This window comes from Balaenoptera musculus, chromosome 1, assembly GCF_009873245.2.
Source record: "Balaenoptera musculus isolate JJ_BM4_2016_0621 chromosome 1, mBalMus1.pri.v3, whole genome shotgun sequence".
NCBI classification, from domain to species: Eukaryota; Metazoa; Chordata; class Mammalia; order Artiodactyla; family Balaenopteridae; genus Balaenoptera; species Balaenoptera musculus.
In genome coordinates, this window is record NC_045785.1 from 140,812,746 (window position 1) to 140,838,383 (window position 25,638).

The following is a 25,638-nucleotide window of genomic DNA, read 5'->3' on the forward strand; positions in this document are numbered from 1 at the left end:
TAATAACTTTATTTTATTTTACTTTATTTTATTTTATTTTATCTTTTTTCTTTCCTTTCTTTATTTCTTTCTTCCTTCCGTTGTTTGTTCATTCGTTCCTTCCTTCCTTCCTTCCTTTCTTTCTTATTTTTCTCCCTTTTATTCTGAGCCGTGTGGATGAAAGGCTCTTGGCGTTCCAGCCAGGCATCAGGGCTGTGCCTCTGAGGTGGGAGAACCAAGTTCAGGACACTGGTCCACAAGAGACCTCCCAGCTCCACGTAATATCAAACGGCAAAAATGTCCCAGAGATCTCCATCTCAACGCCAAGACCCAGCTTCACTCAATGACCAGCAAGCTACAGTGCTAGACACCCTATGCCAAACACCTAGCAAGACAGGGACACAACCCCATCCATTAGCAGAAAGGCTGCCTAAAATCATAATAAGGCCACAGACACCCCAAAACACACCACCAGACGTGGACCTGCCCACCAGAAAGAAAAGATCCAGGCTCATCCACCAGAACACAGGCACTAGTCCCCTCCACCAGGAAGCCTACACAACCCACTGAACCAACCTTAGACACTGGGGACAGACACCATAAACAACGGGAACTACGAACCTGCAGCCTGCGAAAAGGAGACCCCAAACACAGTAAGTTAAGCAAAATGAGAAGACAGAAAAACACACAGCAGATGAAGGAGCACGGCAAAAACCCACCAGACCGAAAAAATGAAGAGGAAATAAGCAGTCTACCTGAAAAAGAATTCAGAATAATGATAGTAAAGATGATCCAGAATCTTGGAAATAGAATAGACAAAATGCAAGAAACATTTAACAAGGACGTAGAAGACCTAAAGAGGAACCAAGCAATGATGAAAAACACAATAAATGAAATTAAAAATACTCTAGAAGGGATCAATAGCAGAATAATGGAGACAGAAGAACGGATAAGTGAGCTGGAAGATAAAATAGTGGAAATAACTACTGCAGAGCAGAATAAAGAAAAAAGAATGAAAAGAATTGAGGACAGTTTCAGAGACCTCTGGGACAACATTAAACGCAGCAACATTCGAATTATAGGGGTCCCAGAAGAAGAAGAGAAAAAGAAAGGGACTGAGAAAATATTTGAAGAGATTATAGTTGAAAACTTCCCTAATATGGGAAAGGAAATAGTTAATCAAGTCCAGGAAGCACAGAGAGTCCCATACAGGATAAATCCAAGGAGAAACACGCCAAGACACATATTAATCAAACTATCAAAAATTAAATATAAAGAAAACATATTAAAAGCAGCAAGGGAAAAACAACAAATAACACACAAGGGAATCCCCATAAGGTTAACAGCTGATCTTTCAGCAGAAACTCTGCAAGCCAGAAGGGAGTGGCAGGACATATTTAAAGTGATGAAGGAGAAAAACCTACAACCAAGATTACTCTACCCAGCAAGGATCTCATTCAGATTTGATGGAGAAATTAAAACCTCTACAGACAAGCAAAAGCTAAGAGAATTTAGCACCACCAAACCAGCTTTACAACAAATGCTAAAGGAACTTCTCAAGGCAGGAAACACAAGAGAAGGAAAAGACCTACAATAACAAACCCAAAACAATTAAGAAAATGGTAATAGGAACATACATATCGATAATTACCTTAAAAGTAAATGGATTAACTGCTCCAACCAAGAGACATAGACTGGCTGAATGGATACAAAAACAAGACCCATATATATGCTGTCTACAAGAGACCCACTTCAGACCTAGGGACACATACAGACTGAAAGTGAGGGGATGGAAAAAGACATTCCATGCAAATAGAAATCAAAAGAAAGCTGGAGTAGCAATTCTCATATCAGACAAAATAGACTTTAAAATAAAGACTGTTACAAGAGACAAGGACACTACATAATGATCAAGGGATCAATCCAAGAAGAAGATATAACAATTGTAAATATTTATGCACCCAGCACAGGAGCACCTCAATACATAAGGCAAATACTAACAGCCATAAAAGGGGAAATCGACAGTAACACAATCATAGCAGGGGACTTTAACACCCCACTTTCACCAATGGACAGATCATCCAAAATGAAAATAAATAAGGAAACACAAGGTTTAAGTGATACATTAAACAAGATGGACTTAATTGATATTTATAGGACACTCCATCCAAAAACAACAGAATACACATTCTTCTCAAGTGCTCATGGAACATTCTCCAGGATAGATCATGTCTTGGGTCACAAATCAAGCCTTGGTAAATTTAAGAAAATTGAAATCGTATCAAGTATCTTTTCTGACCACAACGCTATGAGACAAGATTACAATTACAGGAAAAAAATCTGTAAAACATAAAAACACATGGAGGCTAAACAATATACTACTTAATAACCAAGAGATCACTAAGGAAATCAAAGAGGAAATCAAAAAATACCTAGAAACAAATGACAATGAAAACACGACGAACCAAAACCTTTGGGATGCAGCAAAAGCAGTTCTAAGAGGGAAGTTTATAGCAATACAATCCTACCTTAAGAAACAAGAAACATCTCAAATAAACAACCTAACCTTACACCTAAAGCAATTAGAGAAAGAAGAACAAAAAAACCCCAAAGTTAGCAGAAGGAAAGAAATCATAAAGATCAGATCATAAATAAATGAAAAACAAATAAAGGAAACGAGAGCAAAGATCAATAAAACTAAAAGCTGCTTCTTTGAGAAGATAAACAAAATTGATAAACCATTAGCCAGACTCATCAAGAGAAAAAGGGAGAAGACTCAAATCAATAGAATTAGAAATGAAAAAGGAGAAGTAACAACTGACACTGCAGAAATACAAATGATCATGTGAGATTACTACTAGCAACTCTATGCCAATAAAATGGACAACCTGGAAGAAATGGACAAATTCTTAGAAATGCACAACCTGCCGAGACTGAACCAGGAAGAAATAGAAAATATGAACAGACCAATCACAAGCACTGAAATTGAAACTGTGATTAAAAATCTTCCAACGAACAAAAGCCCGGGTCCAGATGGCTTCACAGGCGAATTCTATCAAACATTTAGAGAAGAGCTAAGACCTATCCTTCTCAAATTCTTCCAAAATATTGCAGAGGGAGGAACACTCTCCAACTTATTCTACGAGGCCACCATCACTCTGATACCAAAACCAAACAAAGATGTCACAAAGAAAGAAAATTACAGGCCGATATCGCTGATGAACATAGATGCAAAACTCCTCAACAAAATACTAGCAAACAGAATCCGACAGCACATTAAAAGGATCATACACCATGATCAAGTGGGGTTTATTCCAGGAATGCAAGGATTCTTCAATATACGCAAATCAATCAATGTGATACACCATATTAACAAATTGAAGGAGAAAAACCATATGATCATCTCAATAGATGCAGAAATGCTTTTGACAGAATTCACCCATTTATGATAAAAACCCTCCAGAAAGTAGGCATAGAGGGAACTTTCCTCAACATAATAAAGGCCATATATGACAAACCCACAGCCAACATCATCCTCAATGGTGAAAAACTGAAACCATTTTCCACTAAGATCAGGAACAAGACAAGGTTGCCCACTCTCACCGCTATTATTCAAAATAGTTTTGGAAGTTTTAACCACAGCAATCAGAAGAAAAAGAATTAAATGGAATCCAAATCGGAAAAGAAGAAGTAAAGCTGTCACTGCAGATGACATGATACTATACATAGAGAATCCTAAGGATGCTACCAGAAAACTACTAGAGCTAATCAATGAATTTGGTAAAGTAGTAGGATACAAAATTAATGCACAGAAATCTCTAGCATTCCTATACACTAATGATGAAAAATCTGAAAGTGAAATTAAGGAAACACTCGCATTTACCACTGCAACAAAAAGAATAAAATATCTAGGAATAAACCTACCTAAGGAGACAAAACACCTGTATGCAGAAAATTATAAGACAGTGATGAAAGAAATTAAAGATGATACAAATAGATGGAGAGATATACCATGTTCTTGGATTGGAAGAATCAACATTGTGAAAATGACTCTACTAACAAAAGCAATCTACAGATTCAATGCAATCCCTATCAAACTACCACTGGCATTTTTCACAGAAGTAGAACAAAAAATTTCACAATTTGTATGGAAACACAAAAGACCCCGAATAGCCACAGCAATCTTGAGAAAGAAAAACGGAGCTGGAGGAATCAGGCTTCCTGACTTCAGACTATACTATAAAGCTACAGTAATCAAGACAGTATGGTACCAGCACAAAAACAGAAATATAGATCAGTGGAACAGGATAGATAGCCCAGAGATAAACCCACGCACATATGGTCACCTTATCTGTGATAAAGGAGGCAAGAATATACAGAGTAGAAAAGACAGCCTCTTCAATAAGTGGTGCTGCGAAAACTGGACAGGTACATGTAAAAGTATGAAATTAGAACACTCCCTAACACCATACACAAAAATAAACTCAAAATGGATTAAAGACCTAAATGTAAGGCCAGACACTATCTAAACTCTTAGAGGAAAACATAGGTAGAATACTGTATGACATAAATCACAGCAAGATCCTTTTTGACCCACCTCCTAGAGCAATGGAAATAAAAACAAAAATAACAAATGGGACCTAATGAAACTTAAAAGCTTTTGCACAGTAAAGGAAACCATAAACAAGACGAAAAGACAACCCTCAGAATGGGAGAAAATATTTGCAAATGAAGCAACTGACAAAGGATTAATCTCCAAAATTTACAAGCAGCTCATGCAGCTCAATATCAAAAAAGCAAACAACCCAATCCAAAAATGGGCAGAAGACCTAAATAGACATTTCTCCAAAGAAGATATACAGATTTTCAACAAACTGATGAAAGGATGCTCACATCATTAATCATTAGAGAAATGCAAATCAAAACTACAATGAGATATCATCTCACACCAGTCAGAATGACCATCATCAAAAAATCTACAAACAATGCTGGAGAGGGTGTGGAGAAAAGAGAACCCTCTTGCACTGTTGGTGGGAATGTAAATTGATACAGCCACTATGGAGGTTCCTTTAAAAACTAAAAATAGAACTACCATACGACCCAGCATCCCACTACTGGGCATATATCCTGAGTAAACCATAATTCAAAAAGAGACATGCACCACAATGTTCATCGCAGCAGTATTTACAATAGCCAGGAGATGGAACCAACCTAAATGCCCACCAACAGATGAATGGATAAAGAAGATGTGGCACATATATACAATGGAATATTACTCAGCCATAAAAAGAAACAGAGTTGAGTTATTTGTAGTGAGGTGGATGGACCCAGAGTCTGTCATACAGAGTGAAATAAGTCAGAAAGAGAAAAACAAATACCGTATACTAACACATATATATGGAATCTAAGAAAAAAAAATTCATGAGGAACCTAGGGGCAAGATGGGAATAAAGACACAGACCTACTAGAGAATGGACTTGAGGATATGAGGAGGGGGAAGGGTAAGCTGTGAGAAAGTGAGAGTGTGGCATGGACATATATACACTATCAAACGTAAAATAGATAGCTAGTGGGAAGCAGCCGCATAGCATAGGGAGATCAACTCAGTGCTTTGTGACCACCTAGAGAGGTGGGATAGGGAGGGTGGGAGGGAGGGAGATGCAAGAGGGAAGAGATATGGGGACATATGTATATGTATAACTGATTCACTTTGTAATAAAGCAGAAACTAACACACCACTGTAAAGCAATTATAGTCCAATAAAGATGTTAAAAAAAAGTCAATAGTTTATCATTTCAGTTTTATAAGGTATAATTGATAATATAAAGTGTTAAGTGGTAACTTGTAAGATATTTAAAGTGTATATTGTGATGTGTATACCTATTGATATAATTATACATTGTGAAAGGATTCTCCTCATCTAGTTAAGTATCACATCCATCACCTCCCGTATTTATCTTTTTTTATTTTTTTTGGTAAGAACATTTAAGTTCTATTCTCAGCAAATTTCAATTATGCAATACAGTGTTATCAGCATGGTATTTATATTTGGAATCTACAAAAAAAGAAAAAAAGTCAAGCTTATTGAAACACAGAGTAGAAACGTATTTGCCAGTGGCTGGGTGGTTAGGAAAACAACGAGAGATTGGTAAAAGGATACCATCTTTTAGCTCTAAGATGAATAAGGTCCACGGATCTAATGTATAGAAGTCAATACTGTATATTTTTATTATTTTAAATAATGCATATTTTCTGCAAGATAAATTTCCTCAGTCATTTGTAGCACATTGAGCTTGTGACACATAAGAATTTTATGAAGATAAATTAATGAAATATACTTTGACACTTTATAACAGCAGGAATGATTTCACCCTTCAGAAATGTCTGAAGCGTGCTTTTATTTTTTCAGCTGCTTTGCATTAGAGAACTTGCACCATGTTGAAGGTGTGGTAGTTTTACACAAGTTTTAGGTGTTCATAGAGTTGAAGTTGATGGTCCCTTTTGTCATCAATCCTCTGTAGTGTACCCGTTGAACCCAAATTTTCTATTGCTCTTCCAGTTTCTAAGCCCTCCCCCAACCCATATTCTCTATATTGAACTCAGTAAAATTTAGTTCCACCAGAAAGCCTTTTCTTGGCAAAAACATAATAACACAGAAATTATTTCTTAATTTGCCTACCTTCAAGCACGAGCATTTATGGTCTGTTCCATGAATTACCAACCACACTTGTTTTGGGGCACTTACTGTTGGAAAAGCTCACAGTGGAATTTTCCAAATTAAGTAGGTATAAGGTACACAGAGGGTAATAAAAATGGATATTATCAGCAGAAGACCTTCTTAAGACACCTCAAAGTGTGACATTTCTGTAGTGGATTTGCTAAGATTTGCAAACTATGGACCTGGGTTTGTCAGCACTCCAAAAGTGGACCCATCCTCCTCAGGAATAGACACTCATTAGCCAAACTCACAGCAGTGTTGTATAAGATTAGAATGCTACTCATTCATCTATGATGAGAAATCTCATTGCCATAAGTCCAGAACACTTGTATTGGCATGACTAGTGCATTCACTCCCTACAGACTCACATACAGTGTTGGGGGGACCTTGTCATCTGAAGGTTGCCTGGAGTCAGAACAAGCGGAGACTTGTTCCAAGGCTTTCTTCTGGACCATTGTGTATTAACATCTAAGTTTATTTTCACAGGATGGTGTACTTCCCCCTTTGTGTAAGTTCTTGGTGGGGAGGGGCTGCGAGGAGAGCTTCATGATTTTAAATTCCATTATATCTCCAATCTGGACCTCTCAACTGAACTTCTGATCCATATATCTGACTGCCTGCTTCTTTCTTCCACCTGATGTCTAATAGACGTCTCAATTTGGCATGTCCAAGCTGAGAGCCTACATTCTCCTCCTCAGTCCATCACTCCTTTAAATCAACTTCCTGCGGTCTTCACTGTCTCAGTTAATGGCAACTGAGGTATCATCCTCAGGCTCCACTTCTGGTCTTCAGTAAACCCTGTCAACTCTGGCTTCAGTAAACATCCAAAACTGGCCACTTCTTTCTGCCCCACTATTACAACCCTGGTCTGGGTCACTATCATCTTCCACCTGGATTAACGCAGTGGCTTTATATCTGATCTCTTTGCTTCCGACCTTTAATCCCCTACAGTCTAATTTCAACACAGAGCTTAGAGTGATCTTTTTATTTTTAATAGCTACTCTATTGATTGATTGATTGATTGATTGATTGATTGATTGATTGATTGATTGATTTTTAGCTGTGTTGGGTCTTTGTTTCGTGCGAGGGCTTTCTCTAGTTGCGGCAAGCGGGGGCCACTCTTCATCGCGGTGCGCGGGCCTCTCACTATCACGGCCCCTCCCGTTGCGGGGCACAGGCTCCAGACGCGCAGGCTCAGCAGTTGTGGCTCATGGGCCCAGTTGCTCCACGCCATGTGGGATCTTCCCAGACCAGGGCTCGAACCCGTGTCCCCTGCATTAGCAGGCAGATTCTCAACCACTGCGCCACCAGGGAAGCCCTAGAGTGATCCTTTTAACACATGTCATATCATGTAACTCCTGAGCTATGAAGGTATAGCTTGAATCTACTGTCTAAATACAGGAAAATGTAGGACCACAGTACTACATATACTCTTGAAATGAAAGTGAGTAACAGAGTTAGCATGACCATGTACGTGATATATAACTGGGAGTTCTCTGAGTTAATGTCTATGCAGAATATGATGTTTCTTAAAGGGAAAGTAATAAAAATGTGCTAACTTGAAGCTTACATGTATGATTAAAACTCAACCGTAATAACAGCTGGTTAGACTTTAGACAAACAGAATTTTTTAAAGGGGGAATTGGTTAGGATTACTAAGGCATGATGATATTAGAAAGCAGAGCAACTTTTAGTCCGTTTTTTTATTGTTTTAAAATTTTCCACAGACAGTGCACCCCTTTATTATCTGCATCCAGGGTAGACTACTCCCACTGCCAGCCCTCAGTATACTCCTGGCTTGGGCTTCATTCTGAATGTAACAGGGAATCATTAAAATTTTTGAGTAGAAAAGTGCATCACAGTTTAGAACTATAAATTGATCATTTATAATATAAAATTGAGACTATAAATCTGATCTTTTGAACTTATTACTTGAAGGTAAGAGCTAGTTAATTTGTTTTTATTGTCTTTGTCTCATTTCTCCAACTAGATTGTCATGTCTTGTAAGGCAGGGAGTGTGTTTCTATTTCTTTGGTATTCTCTATAATATCATATACTATCCTTTATATTCAGTAGATGCTCAATAAATGCTTAGTGACTTCTATGCAGATTCTGAATTATGGGTTCTATGCTATACTGCAGGGTAAAAATGAACTTGAACCTGGGGGGAAAGGCTCTCTTGGTTACCCAGAAGAGTGTCTGTCTCTCTTAGCCAGATCAGAGTGGAGTGAAGCCTGCCTCTGCTATCATGTAGGGTTTACCACAAAATGGTTGTCTTGGAAATGTAGTAAGTCTTTCTCGCATCAAATTCAATATAGATTTAAAGGCTTTAATATTTTTATATAAGTTAATTCTTTTTTTTTTTAAATTTTATTTATTTATTTATTTTTGGCTGTGTTGGGTCTTCGTATCTGTGCGAGGGCTTTCTCTAGTTGCGGCGAGTGGGGGCCACTCTTCATCGCGGTGCGCGGGCCTCTCACTATCGCGGCCTCTCGTTGTGGAGCACAGGCTCCAGTCGCGCAGGCTCAGTAGTTGTGGCCCACGGGCCCAGCTGCTCTGCAGCATGTGGGATCCTCCCAGACCAGGGCTCGAACCCGTGCCCCGTGCATTAGCAGGCAGATTCTCAACCACTGCGCCACCAGGGAAGCCCCATAAGTTAATTCTTGACAATTTGCTGTTCAAGTAGTGATAATAATATACAGATAATCAAATCACTGTTTTGCAAGCCATTTCTCATTTAAAACACCTGCATTGAGTTTTTTTTCACTAGATATTATTTCTGATTCACTCTTGAAAACTGATTTTTCCTTATGATAAATTTAGAAAATAGACAAGATTATTGAAATCAAAAGGCCAGCCCTGCCTTCTTACTAGTTGTGTGACTTATGAACTTTGAGAATGTACCTTAGTTTTTCCATATGTAAGATGGAGATAACCATTCCTATGTCAAAGAGCTCTTGTGAAGATCACTGTAAAGCTCTTAAAAGTATCTGGCATGTAATAAACACTATAAAAGTGCTTTCTATTATTAATAGTAATATTACATGGATGGTTTTCTGGGTAGGCTCTGATTATTAGGTGGGTGCATTTATGCCTAACCCAGCCTTTTAAACTACTTTTGCTTTGTTGCATTCATTTACTGAACAACTTTCTACCACTACTGAGCTTGAAAAATCTTCATCCAGTGCTACTGAAAAGCATACACTGGCATTTTTTAAAAAATGGACTTAATTCTAGAGATATCTCCATTGCATTTTTAAATCCCAAGTTAGCTAACCAAATAAATCAAAACTAATTAGAGCCTAATGCTCACATTTAAGACCACACGTGCAAGTTCTTACCCTATTCAGCTCAGTATTGAAAATTTAGTGCAGAGAGAGGGCTTGTCACAAATGAACACAGGGCCCAAATGTTACCTTTTCCATACTCTTAACTCTGAGGGTAAAGATCTGATATACAATTTCTCTCTCTTTCCTCCCTCTTTCCTCTTTTCCCTCCTTCTCATACATATTTATTAGGAATTTACTATATCTCATGCATTGTGTTAGGTTGAGGGGATATAGTAGTGAACATGTCATCCATAGTTTCTGTTCTGTCTCATGGGACAGTTTAGTAGAGATGACAGATGATAAACAGCAACAACAACAAAGATACAGATATATGCATAATTACAAGTTGTATCTAACACTTTACCATATTTCCATTTTCCCACCAAAAGGACAAAAGATGTTCTGGGGAAATTCATTTGGATATAATTTTTTACATGAAAAACATCCTTCCACATGGTGTCAAAACAAATAAAATACTTAATACTTAAAATACTTCAGAAAAATATTTAACCAAGGAGGTGAAAGACCTGTATACTAAAGACTATAAGACATTGATGACATAAATTACAAATAAATGGAAAGATATTCCCTACTCATGGATTGGAAGAATTAATATTGTTAAAATGTCCATACTACCCAAAGCTATCTATAGATTCAATGCAATCCCTGTCAAAATTCCAATGGCATTTTGCACAGAACTAGAACAAACAATCATAAAGTCTGTATGGAAACACAAAAGACCCCAAATAGCCAAAGCAGTCTTGGGAAAGAACAAAGCTGGAGGCATCAAGCTGCCTGATTTCAAACTATATTACAAAGCTATAGTAATCAAAACAATTATGGTATGAACGTGAAAACAGACACATAGATCAATGGAACAGAATAGAGCCCAGAAATAAACCCACACATATATGGTCAGTTAATTTATGACAAAGGAGCCAAGAATATACGATGGGGAAAGTCTATTCAATAAATACTGTTGAGAAAACTGGAGAGCTACATGCAAAACAGTGAAACTGGACCACTATATTACACCATTCACAAAAACTAACTCAAAATGGATTAAAAACTAGAATGTGAGACCTGAAACTATAAAACTCCTAGAAGAAAACGTGAGTGATAAGCTTCTTGGCATAGGTCTTGGTGATGATTTTTTGGATTTGACACTAAAAGCAAAGGCAACAAAAGCGAAAATAAGTGGGACTACAACAAACTAAAAGGCTTCTGCACAGTAACGGGAACCATCAACAAAATGAAAAGGCAGCCTATTGAATGGGAGAAAGTAGTTGCAAATCATATATTTGATAAGGGGTTAATATTCAAAACCTAACGAACTCATACAACTCAATAGCAAAAAAACCCAAACAATCAATTAAAAAGTGGGCAAAAGATCTGAATAACCATTTTTCCAAAGAAGACATACAAATGGCCAACAAGTACATGAAAAGGTGTTCAACATCACTAATCATCAGGGAATTGCAAATCAAAACCACAATGAAATATCACCTCACACTGGTTAGAATGGCTATTATCAAAAAGACAAGAAATGACCAGTGTTGGCAAGGATGTGGAGCAAAGGGAACACTTGTGCACTGTTGGTGGGAATGTAACTTGGTACAGCCACTATGAAAAACAGTATGAAGGTTACCCCCAAAATTAAAAATGATCTTATGATCAAGCAATTCCACTTCTGGGTATTTATCTGAATAAAATGAAAACATTAACTCAAAAAATATATTCATTCTATGTTCATTGCAGCACTGTTTACAATAGCCAAGACATAGATGCAACCTAAGTGCCCACCTACAGATGAATGGATGAAGAAACTGTGGCATATATACATACACATACTGGGATATTATTCAACCATAAAAAGAAGGAAGTCTTGTCATTTTTGACAGCAGGGATGGACCTTGAGGGCATTATGCTAAGTGAAATGTCAGACCAAAGAAGACAAATACCGTATGATTTCACTTATATGTGGAATCTAAAACAAAAACAAGACTGAACTCATAAGATACAGAGAACAGATTGGTGGTTGCCAGAAGCAGGGGTTTGGTGGGGTAGGCAAAATGGGTAAAGGGTTCAAAAGGTACAGACTTCTAATTATAAAATAAGTAAGTCCTAGGGATGTAATGTACAGCCTGGTAGCTATAGTTAATAATATTGTGTTGTATATTTGAATGATGCTTAGTAAATCTTAAAAGTTCTCATCACAAGAGAGAAAAAAGTGTAACTATGTGTGGTGATGGGTGTTATTTAGATTTATTGTGGTGATCATTTTGCAATATATACAGATATCGAAGCATTATGTTGTACACCTGAAATGAATGTAATGTTACATATCAACCATATATTGATTAAAAAAAGAAAAAAGAAAAATAGCCTTCCAAACAAAGTTTTCTTCAAATTCTGTTCTTAAAGATGTATGCAAAATTGATTTCACTTCCATTTCTACGTAATACTATGTATTATATTTCATAATACATATAATGTAAGCCAGTTTTGTGTTTTGCAATAATATTTGCATTTCCTTCCTGAGTGGAATAGAAATATGAACTTATTTTTAAGTTCTGATTATTACATCGGATGCAAAATATTTAAACTAAGAGAGTGTATTCAGGAACAAAGGGGCTTATGTAAAAAATAACTACTGAGCCAGAATCAGTCTGGTTAGGTGTTTAAAAGGTACAAGAACTCTTTCAAATATCAGTTTCCCTCATTTATAAAATAAAAGAGCTGGGTTAGATGTTCTCAAAGGCCCTTTGAGGTTTAAACTGCTACAAATCATGAGAGACTATTTTTACATTACAACTTAATGTACAATTAATGGTTCCCTCGTGGGTTGAAACAGTTTTTATGTTAGTGAAAATGTACTGATTCAAAGGATCTCACATTATTCTAGTTCACTTCTTTTTGTCATTACAATATCAGTATAAGATCATTTCCAGTCTCATGAGAATATTTCTCATGGTTAGACAAAGTTTTTTTTTTTTTTTTCTTATATGTAGCAACATGAGAGGCCAGAAACCTCACTTATGGTGATTCTGTGGCTTGCAGGGATCTACTTTTACTCACATGTAGGTAATATCTGTATTTTCTAACAAAGTGAGTTGCATCTGTTTTCAATTTGATTTTTTTCTGTAAGTGGATGAAAAAAGTATCATGAGTATCTTTTCCAACAAGTAGTATCATGATACGTGGTAATCCCTTTGTGAAAGCCTCATAAATGTTGATGAATTGGAAACAGTATTAAGAATAAACCAAAAGCCTGCTTATGTTTCGTACCATTTAAACACAATTGCCTTATGAAAATGCAACTAAATAGTTTTCCATTTTCATAAGAATGCCTAGAACTTAGTGCTTTCCATCCATAACTAACAGACAACAGGATAGATTTCCAGTGATATAACCTTTCTTCATTGGGTTTGAAGGAGAGGTATATTTGAGGAGTCACCCAGAATACACTATACATTTAAGTAAATGTGTATAAAAAATTGATTTCACTTTTTTTTCTACTTAACACTATTGCATTTCATTGTTGAACTTGAGATTCTATACTATCCTTGTTTTCTAATTCTTTTCTTCCCTTACATTGAGAATTATTTATGGCCACATTTTGTGTCTTGTCCTTAAAACAAATGTTCTATTTATCTGATTTCTCTTGTCCTTTGCCTTCTTTAGTCTCTAAATCAGACATTATCCTCAAAGTTATTTATCCCCAGTCAAATTTATCAAGCGCTTTCTCAGACAATAAGTCAGTTCTTTGCACTTCCTTGAGTAAGGCAGCCATATTCTATGTTTAAGACATAAGAATGTCAACACTCTGATTATTGAAACATGTGTTCTATTTAAGGTCAGATATTAGTGATAATCAGTCTGGTTTCTATAGCCATATGGATAGATTTGATGAACAAAATGATTCATACCTTTCTGTTCAAGCATGATAGATCACTCAGAACCCATTTTTCAAAATATGGCATCTGCTTCTTTAGACAATTATCTTGATACATGCTTTATTTCATACATAAAATTCCAGGTGCTTTATAAGGTTAAACTTTGAGGAAATATATCATTTGATTTATGGAGTAATTAACTGTAATAGATTTTTTTTTTGTGCTCAGTTAGTTGATGATACCCCTACAGGTGTTACTTTGTAAAATACCACATTCAATGTATTACTCCTCTGCATAAAGTCCTTCAGGAATTTTTCATTTGGGTCTTTAGGATAAAATCCGATTGTCATAGCTTGACTTTGTGACCATACATAGTCTGCCCCTGACACAAGCTTCCAACCTCATCTTCTGCTTCTCCCTTTTCTGAGCACTTAACTGTAGCCAGTTGGATGCACTCATGTTCTTAACATATATGAGTACTTCTGTCTTTCTGTGTTTCTTCAGAACTTCTCTTCTACCTGGAATGACTTTGTGTCTCTTTTTCATTTACAGAAATCTTATCTGACTTTCATGGGTAAGTTTTTTCACTTTGCCCATGAAGTCATTATTGAAATATTCAATTAGGGGAAGAGAAGGGAATTTAGTTGGAGATGGAGGAAAACATCTGAATATCCACTATGTGGCAAGTACTGTGATGGGCACCTTATATACATTATTTCAACAAGGGCTCCCTGTTTCATGAATTCCCATAACAGTCTTTTATTTAAGAAGACATCGTTATTATCATCATTATGACCAACTTCATGGACATTAGTCCATATCCCACCTTTATTATGTGTAGAGCAGGTCGCTTGGTTCAGGGTATACAATGATAAAGGAGCTGTGGTTCTTAACCTTGGAGGAAAGGTAAGAAGATTTATTAAAAACGAATAATGCAGACTACAAAATAATGCAAAAAGAGACTAGTTCAGAGAAGAAGTGTGATTACTAAATATTGACTAAAAATACGTTCATCAACAGTACCTGGAAGAGTACTTTGAATAATAAACCTTTATTTAATGAATGAACATAATTGCCTCACATTGTTAATTTTATGATAATATGTCTTAGCCATTTTCGTCATCCTTGAGGACAAAAAAAAATGGGATCCTTTTTACAGAGAATTAAGTTATTGCACAATACTTGTTTGATTCATTGATTCGTGGCTACTACTATTGAAATTTCAAATATGTTTTTGTTTATTTTGAGTAGCTTGGCTGTAGCTTAATATCCAGCACTGTTCAGTGTTTTATGCATAATTCAAGGGAAATTGTTATGACGGGATATAGTCTTAAAGGATATACGAACCAGAGAAAGATCTGAGATGGATTAAAGCTTAGTATGATTTAGAAGTAATTGTAGTAAGTTTAACTAAGCAGTACCTGTCCAGTCATGACCTGTTTATTTAATGAGGAATTGTGTTTGCTGTTGCAGAACATTTCTGTGGACTGAAAGGTTTCCTTGTTCACAGTGAGGCATTAATACCCTATTATAACCCAGTTTCTTAATATTTTCCCAAAGCCTAGTTTTCAAGGACACACCACTTAAATTGGTGGTGAAATATTTTTCCATTTAAAAAAAATACAGTTGTTATTTTCCCATTATTTTTTACTTATTTATTTTATCATAAAAATGAATATTTTGCTGGCATGGCAATTATTTTTCAATAATTAATATACTACAATATATATTATAATATACAATATATAATTATAGTATACTCTATTACAATAATTCAATACCCAATATATTGAAATTGGATTTGATAATTTGCTAATTATCTTTTATAAATTGGACCTTGAAAGAAATCCAGAAAGAAAGAATGGAGGGGAAAAAGAATCTCAGTATCGCCATTACCATGTTTTTTATAGGTTCTTTTCATTTCTCTTGAGAAATAGAACTGTCTGTAATACCTCTGCATGTAATATCTCTGCACAACTGGTTTTTGGACACTGTAATCTCATTTTGAATATATTATTCCAAGATATAAAAATTGAAATTTGTGCATGAGTTAAACTAGCATTTTATTCTGAACCTACTATAATAAGTGGATGTAGGGAAAGTTTGTCTTTTTTTTCTTTTTTTTAATACAGCAGTGTGTACATGTCAGTCCCAAACTCCCAGTCTAACCCTCCCCCACCCCCTTCCCCCCAGTAACCACAAGTTCATTCTCTAAGTCTGTGAGTCTGTTTCTGTTTTGTAAATAAGTTAATTTGTATCATTTAAAAAAAAATTTTTAAACAAAATTCACATTTCATTTAGGTTGAAATAAACTATACAAAATTGATTTTCTTCACCAAAAATAACAGCAATATTTTCTGTATTATTCCTAGATAAACCACAAAACACTTATTTTTGTAGGTTTTCTAGGTTTTGCTTGTAAATCAAGATGAGGCTACTAGTAGATATAGTCATGGAAAAAGAAGAAAACAGACAAATCAGTTGTCAGTATCCGTGCTCTCTAATCCTGTCTTGAGCATGAAACAAGTGTTCAACATATACCCTGCCAAAAAGCTTATGAAGATGTAGGCTCAATAAAGGAATGCAAACAGCAACAACCAGATGTGGAACAACAATGGCAGGCTCTTCCATTCAAACTTTAACTTGTTCCTTTAACTTCATTTGATAAAGGCAAAATCTACACTGAAATCCTTGTTTGGCAAGCTCACACATTTCTCTTACAGTCTGATAATTTTCTTAACTGTCCCTTACAGATTTTTAACAGCATACTTAAAACTCCTACTCTTCAAAGGTCAGTCATGAGCTTCCTTGTAACGTTTTATAAAATGTATTCCTTCCCCCCATACCTCCTTAAAATTTATTTCTTCAAAGTTGATAATCTGCCTGTATCATTTCTTTAGATTCTGCATATAAGTGATATCATATGATATTTGTCTTTGTCTGTCTGACTTCCTTCACTTAGTATGATAATCTCCATGTCCATCCATGTTGCTGCAAATGGCATCATTTCACTCTTTTTTATGGCTGAGTAGTATTCCATTGCATATATACCACATCTGAGTAGTATTCCATTGTATATATACCTCCATACAGTTCTCCATAGTGGTTCTACCAATTTACATTCCCACCAACAGTGTAGGAGGGTTCCCTTGCTCCACACCCTCTCCAGCATTAACTGTAGATTTTTTGATGATGGCCATTCTGACTGGTGTGAGGTGATATCTTATTGTAGTTTTGATTTGCATTACTTTAATAATTAGCAATGTTGAGCATGTTTTCATGTGCCTCTTGGCCATCTGTGTGTCTTCTTTGGAGAAATGTCCATTTAGGTCTTCTGCCCATTTTTCCATTGGGTTGTTTGTTTTATTGATATTGAGCTGCATGAGCTGTTTGTAAATTTTGGAGAATAATCCCTTGTTGATCTTATTGTTTGCGAATATTTTCTCCCATTCTGAGGTTTGGGAAAGTTTGTCTTAACTGTGGTGGAAATAAACCTCACACTAGTACAGAAAGTGACGGAGTCATGTAATTAAGCAAAGTCAACTACTGCACCAGGAATTCGAGGTAGTATAAAGCTGTAAATGTTTTGATATCACTCACGCGTCTCTTTTTCTCTTATAGGTGTTAAAATGGGTAGAGGAAGCGGTGCAGGCTTCCAAAGTTCACCTCTTATCAACAGATCATTTGGAACAGGCTGTAAACACTTGGAAAATTCCTTTTGATCCCAGTCTAAAAGAGGTTACTGTGTCTCTGAGTGGCCCTTCTCCAATGATTGAAATTCGCAATCCTTTAGGTGAGATATATGGGACATTCATATAATAAAATAGAAAAACCATGAAAGGTAAAAGATTTTTTGTACACTTACTTGTTCAAATTAATGCTAATTTTATAAATAAATTCAATAAATTCAAAAGTGACTAGGGAAGATGTTTAAAAATTAAAACTGAATGTTTTTAGTCTTAAGTATTGTTGACTTAACATGAGATTCAAAAAGCTGAAACTCCTAATAATTTAAACAGATCACAGGTACTAACTTAACTGTAGGTAAAGTATCCAAAAGAAAAAATATTTTAATTGAACCTGAAATCATATTTTCCTCATCTTTATGTGGGGAAATACTTCACAATAACTTATTCTGTAAAATTCTGTATTTTATGTTATTTTTAAGTGAATCACATGAAAAAACTCCTTTTAAAACCACTGATTAATTTTTTTACTATATCATTTTCTTGATAAATTTTAATTTTATAGGAGACAATCATTAAAAAACAAATTCATGTTCTCAATAGAATGATGTTTTAATTTACTTTGCTTCCTCAATAATTGTATAGTATAACCCTAAGTTTTGGCTTGATTCCATTGCTGGTTGAATATTACAATAAGACTTATTGTTGAATAGTAATCTAATAAAAACAGAAACCTCATTTTTCTTAATATTTGCATTTAGAAATTTTTTTAAACCTATTGATGTTTGCAAAATATTTTTATTCCCATTGTAGCTTTAGTATGTGCTACATTTTTTTTTACCTATTTTTGAATATTTATAAATGGGGAGGGAGTAACTACCTTTCTTACTTATTTGAGTCTTAGAAAATAACTAATACCTTAAAGAAAATAGCATATGAAATTGTCCTCAAAGGCTTCATCCACACTAACAATCAAATTGAAATTTACAAGCAAGCAAAATCTGTTTTTCAAGACTTCTACAGGTTTGGTCTTAAAAATGGATTTGTCTTCAGAAATGGATTTGTCTTTTTAGGTAACATTCTTCTAATACCATCCAGGCTACCTATCCAGGAAAGATTTGTGTTTTTCATTATCTGGATACTTAAAAGTACCTGTAACCATTGCATTAAGTTTCTACTACTTTAAAAAGTCATTGATATTGATATTTTAAAAGTCATTTATAGTGATTGTAAAGCTTTTGATGCAAACATAGAATTCTTATAATTGATTTGTTTATATAACTGCAGAAGTAGTCCATAGGAGAGCGAAGAGTGAAGTGAATAAGTAAACTGTGGCTTAATTCCAAATTTGCTTTTCTTCCTAAGTTCTACCTATCATGTTACTTCATTACACTGCCTCCTTTAACTATTCCTGTGACAAGTAAAAGCCTTCAAGCTGTGCTTTGTGGAAAACTGAAGTTTTACACTTTATGCAAAGATATGCCCAGAGTTCTTACGTTAGTAACACCTTGAGTGATCTTCAAAAAGACATTTATTCTGTTTTACTGTTTTTGCCATCTGTTAAGTGTAAATGTCTCTGGGGACTGCACATAACTTCTTGGTAGCCATAATAGTTACCTAGGCTGACTTTGGAAATATGATTACAGCCTGTCATTTGTTACTCTCTCTATAAGATCAAATCAGCATAGTGAATAGGAATCTGTTACTTCAATTCCAACGTCCAGAAATGCTAAAGTTGAGTATCTTTTAGATATAAATAAAATAATGTTTTGAGCTAGAGGCACAAATGTCCATCAGGTAATTTGTACTGGAAATGTATACAGCTAATATACATAGCTGAAAGAAAGATTATGATTGTTACCATTATGTCTGTCTTTCAGGGAAGCTGATAAAAAAGGGATTTGGCCTGAATGAGCTATTAAATATTCATAACTCTGCCAAGGTGGTGAATGTTAAAGAGCCAGAGGCTGGAATATGGACGGTGAAGGTATTTTATAAAGTCTATTTGTTATTTTATTTTGGTGTTGGCATGTTTTATAAAGTGTATACAATAGTTTATTTATATCTTCTCTAGCAATCATAGAGAACGCTTTTACTAAAAAGCAATATACATGGTGCATTTGTAGGAGGTGTCTTGATCACATGAATTGATAGTGTTAAGTTTTGATGACCATGAAAGGCATCAATACCACTATAAATAGACTTAAAATTCTTGGATAGTTTTCCTATCATCAAATCTGTAGATTGGTTGTGTTAGCCACTGTCTGCTTCCAAAACAATCAGAGATGGAGCCAGTAGAGAATGATGGTTGGGGCATAGACCCCAGTATGGAACTGCCCTGGGTTTGAATCTCAACACCACCACTTAAAAGCTGCATTACATCAGAACTATAACTTCTCTGTGCCTTGCTTTCCACCTCTGTAATGTAGGATGGCAATAATAGTCCTTTCCTTCATAGAATTGTGCTGAGAATTAAATTAAGATGGTACAAATGAAGTACTTCGCATAGTTCCTGCTACAAAATAAGCTCTCAAGCACTGCTGGTTATTGGTATTTGGTGGATGTACATTCATTGTGTACTTTAACACAGAATGGTATTTGTATCCTAGAATTACATTCAGTAGTATATATTCACTCTAAGAAAGCACTGTATTTTGGCAGTATGGAGGAAAGAACATACCCTCAAAATTCAGGATGCCATAAATCTGAGATCTATTTCTGTTGCACATTATATGTGGGACCCACTCTAGTACGTGGTCTGAGTGGCTTGCCCATATTTCTCAAAATTTTCAGTGTGCTCTGGCCTATTTCCAACTCAGGTACCCGTGTTTCTGTGTCTGAGAGGCTTTTTTTATTTTAACCTGAACAGGAGAAGGCTGTTCTTCCGGAGGATGAAGCCCCTCAAAAGCAGCTTTCAGCCCCTGCAGGAATAAGCTCCAGTTGTCTATAGTGAGAGCAGGCTTAAAAGCACACCCTTTATGGGCTGCATTCTTTTTCCTGTGTTACCTGCTCTTTGCTTATTAGCAGCCGTCATACCTCCCAAATGAACAACTTACTCTAGAATCCTTCTGGGACAATTCAAATGAAGATACCCCTTACATCATTTACTCGTTCATTGTCTCAGCTTCCCTGCATAAAAAAATGGGATCAATGGGCTCATAGTTCAAATTATTTAGCTTCTGTGAAAGTATGCGGAGGTGTTACACTGTAGAGATTCGAGGTGCCATTTTTTGCACGCCAGTTTTTTTTTAAGGAATACTTATATTAACTTTACCAATTTAAAAAATGAAAGTTTTCATTGTAACTCCATTTAAATCCTAGAATATCAATTTTTTATCCTCAGAACTCTCAGCCTTATAAGGAAAATAGAAACTGTAATATGGATTTTTGAACATGGATAATATGGGATAAGGGTGTAAGTAAAAAGGCAATGTGAAATAAAATTAGTAATTTTTTATTGAATAGATCAGAAATGGTCCCATCTGCCTGTTTTATTCACCCAGTTCCTTGCACATAGTAGTTGCTCAATATTTATTGAGTGCATTAGATTGTCAAAAATGAAGTGTTTTGCTGTTATATTTTAAATAAATGTGGCCAAATTTGATGTTATGGTTATTTTTACCAACTTGCCCAAAATATGACTAGATTGAGTCTGACTTTCTGTGACCACAGTAAGAAGGAGTATAAGAAGTTCTGAGTCTCTTTATCCCCCAAACACTTTAACTTAAGCATGATCTAAGCCAGCAGTGTCCTGAGCTAGCAAGTTCACTAAGGTAAGTCATTCTTGCTCTCTGAAGAGTGACATTAAGTTGTTTATCATTGATTTTGAAATATGTACAAGTGATGCCACTCTTTTGTATTATTAGCAACTTACTGTGAAGTATTTGAATCCATTTTGCAGGTGATTTGGATTGTTAGTGTGGTATTTCCTCTAGTAAAACTCTTGCCTAGAAGAGGGATATTTTACATGTCTGATGTTTTTCCTTGTGCCTAACACACCTATTCATTCAGTCATCCATTCAATAAACATTTACTGAGCGTCTGCTTTTGGCCATGTTCCATGATACTTAATGGGCACTGAGTACATCTTAATTGATGATTAGAACAGAGAAGCACTGAGGATTAGTCTGTGAGTGAGGAGAGAGAGGATAAGATGGTGGGAACACTGTAGACAAGTTTCTAAGCTCAGTCTCCTATAATTAAGGAAACAATAAAAAGACACAGTATCTATTATCATATTACCTTAAATTTATATCTAGTCATCACCGAAAAAGCTTCTGGTCCTGATGTTACACAATTTCTAGAGTACAATTCATGGTAACTAAACAAAGCATAAGCATTACAATGCAAGTAAAGATAATAAACTTATTTTGCTCCTAAACGAAATGCCAAAATAATGTATTGGGTTGGTGCAAAGGAAATTGAGCTGAATCTACTGACATAAATATGGCTGTTGACTTTGGATCTCCCTTTTGGATGGCTAATGAATGATAACGTTTTACACGTGTGCTTTCTCAAGTGGAGAAATGTCTGAGATAAGATAGCACACCCCCGGTGCCGTCTCCTGTGCACTCTGCTATCTGGAAAGTGTCTGCTCTATCAATGGAATTAATAATGGCTTTTTGAATGTTTCACATAACAGTTTTAATCTCAAGTATGGAGCACAGCCTATCTCTTAATTGACCTTAGCCTGGTATTCAAGGACCACCTAATTGAGCCTCAACCAATCTTTCTGGTTATCTTCTACCATGTGCCTTTTCACTCTAATCTAATATGCTTTTGCAGTGTCTCTCATCCTCTCTCTTACCACATTCTCATGGTCCATGCTCTGTCTCAAGCTGTTGCTTCTTTCTAGAATGCTCTTCTCTTCTAACTTTATGTCTGATTGATAACTACCCACTAATGCTCAGCTCAAATGGCAACACTTTCATCAAGATTTTTCTGACTTTTTTCATCCAGAACATTCTCTTTTCCCTCTGGCTTTCTATTGCAATTTTTCTGCACCTCCCTTTTGCATTATTTTTCCCCTTTATATCATATTTATTTCTGTACAGATTTTGTCCTCCAATTTTGCTATAGACCAGACTTTGTCACCAATATATGCCATAGTGCCTGGGAAAGAACTGTATAAATATTCATGAATAAAAATTAATATACTTATTCTGATGATACCCAGGGAAGCAGACAGAAGCATTGGTTTAGTTCACCCACAGTTGATATACTGACACAGAACACTTTATTATGTCCATCATTTGAAATGCTATGAGAGTGGTGATTTCTTTTCTTTTGTGGTTTTCCTCTGAAACCCTGGTAATTTCTTTTCTGTGATTTATTAGGACATTTTCAGTAAACATAGGCAATGAGTCAACTCATCAGTACATTTCATATAAATGACTCGGATGTTTTAGGTTGCCTCTGATGCAGGGGAAAACATGCCAAAAAGAAGTCACTGAAATGAACTGCAAGTATTATTAGAAACAAAAGAGAAGGTTGTTTTATGGCCCTAAATTTTCATTTGTAGGGAAGCTACAAATCCTGAATCTAATTTCTGAGAAAAAATTTAAATTTTCCATTCGGGCAGCTGTATCTGTACATAGAGTATTTGAACATAACCACGGAAACTCTCAGGCCAAACTGTGTGCTCTGCTCTTTAAGGGAAACTTCCTGCAAAGACATTAAAGAACTGTCAGCACCCATTAGGTTTAGGTGGTACAGACTGTTTCTAATAGTCTAGGATTATCAATGTGATCGTGTAATTTAGCACATGCCCTGGGGTGTTTCCATTAAGTAAATTTGGATAAACTGTCCTTGTATAATCTCCTAAGTAGAGAAGGGAATGTACCCAACCACATGGTTGTATTGAGATTCTGAGACTAGTAGAAATATTCTGTTTGTAGATAGTTATTTTGGTTGCCAGAGCCTACTAATGCATTTTCTATAGGATAAGGATATTTTAGAAATCATACTCAAGTGACACAAACTTGCTAAGGAATCATAATTAAATAAGCCTCAAGTCTACAAAGGACTGCACAAGTGGAATATTATGCTGGCCTCCAATTATTCTCACCTGGTGCCTCTTTTGAATAAGCCTTCAGACTACACCAGGTGGGTTATTTAAATGGATTAGATATGGCATTAATTCAATGTTTAGGGTCCATGGAATGCTGGATAGTAGATTTTTTTCCTGGAATATTTCCCAGTTATTTTTGTCTGCCAATATCAGATTGTCAACCAAATGGAATGTTTCCTTTAAAGACATGTCTGTACTCTTGTGTTTTTGTATAAATGTGTAGAGGTGTGTGTGTGTGTGAACATATACAGAATTTACTCTTTGTTTTGGGTACATTTCTCTCCTTGTATCACATTTCTTTAAACATATAATACCTAATAAAATGATAGTATTTAAATCTAACTGGCTTTATTATATCTTTATGGCTGGCACAATGCCTAGCCCACAGTAGATTATCAATAAATATTTGATTAAAACCATAATATTCTTTAATTTGTAAAGAACAGTATGTCATATAAGAGTAAATACTTTAAAAAGAGATGGATGTCTATTTTAATTCAAGGTACACTACTTAGTATCTTTTTGACCTTGAAGAAATTACCTAAACCTCTCCAAGTATGAGAAAAATGGGGGAAAATAATACCTACTTAATATTGTCATGATTAATTTAGATGTTGGTAAAATGTTTAAACGGTTTCTGACACATGAATGGTAAAAGTAGTTAAATCCGTTATTCTTATTCTCCTGAATGTGTGTAAATTGTAAATTGTATCTATATTTTCTATCAATTCAGATACACATAAAGGTTTTATTTTTTACTTGGCTTATTTATTGTTTTATAAAACATTGAAACTCCTTAGGAGAGAGAAGTTAAAGCCAGCTCTATCAATCACACTTTAATTCAGTTTATAACAGGGCATGCTTCACATTTAGTACCAGGAGGAATTCTCCCGGCTTAATACAAGAAAGTTCATTCCTCATTAATGTCACATGTCCTGTGAGGGCTGACAGGTGTTCTACTTCACATGGTCACTCAGGAACCCAAGCTGATGGAGACACCATCATATTTTGAACACGTGGCCTCTCTTAGTGGGGAAAAGACTGGACAATGTGCATTGAATAGAAAAAAGGAAGGGATTGTGTCACTTCTCTGATGAGGATTTTTTGTGAGTGACAGACACGCTTTACTTCCTTTATAACCCATTGGCCAGAACTATTGTCATGGCCTAATGGTCTGTGGGAGCTGGCTCATAAATGGCTCGTGTAGAGTCAGTTATGCACTTTCTCTTCCCAGCTCTGTGTTCAGTGACATCCTGTTGAGAGCTTGAAGTCAGCCACTGTGGTAGTATTTACATCACAGAAATTGGCAAATACCCCAAATTAGGGCTTTCTCTTTTCAGAGAGAATTTTACCAACACTCCACTAACCTGACCCCTCCTAAATGAGAGTGTATTTAGAAATTTAGAATGGCAAATGAATAGTTAGGTGGTATTATTGTTTTCTATGTCATAGTGTCCAAATCAACTCAGAGATTATGTTATCCTAAAATGCTGTGTATAGACTTAGAAAGAGTATTGAGCTTGGAGTAATTGCCATTTAACTTCCTGTCTAAACCTAGGCAAGTAATCATTTCTTTGAGCCCCAGTTTCTTTATGGTGCTATAAAATCATTTTTGGATGTAAGAGGACTTTATGAGATAATGTGTGAACACACTTAGCATAATGTGTCTAGAAAAATTCAATGAATTCTTGATGACTCTAGCATTAGTTGGTCCTAGGGGAATCTAAGGAAAAGTGCCAATGTTAAGCATTTGGATGACTTTAGTATCATTTATTAAACCTACATGTATTAAGTGCCTATTGAGTAAGACTTTATAGATGATATATACAATATAATTATTGACTTCAAGGGCTTTCAATATAGAGAGGGCTTTCAATATTTAATAAGCCTTTATCCTTAAACTAAAAGTAGATCCATCTGCAATAGAACTGACCAGGAAGGTATCAGAGGAGCAACTAAT

General features: G+C 35.6%; 1 protein-coding gene across 3 annotated transcripts in view; it reads left to right on the forward strand.

Annotated features, from left to right (window-relative positions):
* Nucleotides 1–25,638, forward strand: part of HMCN1 (hemicentin 1) — a 506,773-nt gene that overhangs the window by 180,304 nt on the left and 300,831 nt on the right. For all 3 annotated transcript variants that reach the window (XM_036867831.1, XM_036867840.1, XM_036867846.1), the window contains exons 5-6: nucleotides 17,544–17,715; nucleotides 19,489–19,595. In XM_036867831.1, the coding sequence (XP_036723726.1) occupies nucleotides 17,544–17,715; nucleotides 19,489–19,595 (279 nt within the window). The remainder of the gene's footprint in view (nucleotides 1–17,543; nucleotides 17,716–19,488; nucleotides 19,596–25,638) is intronic.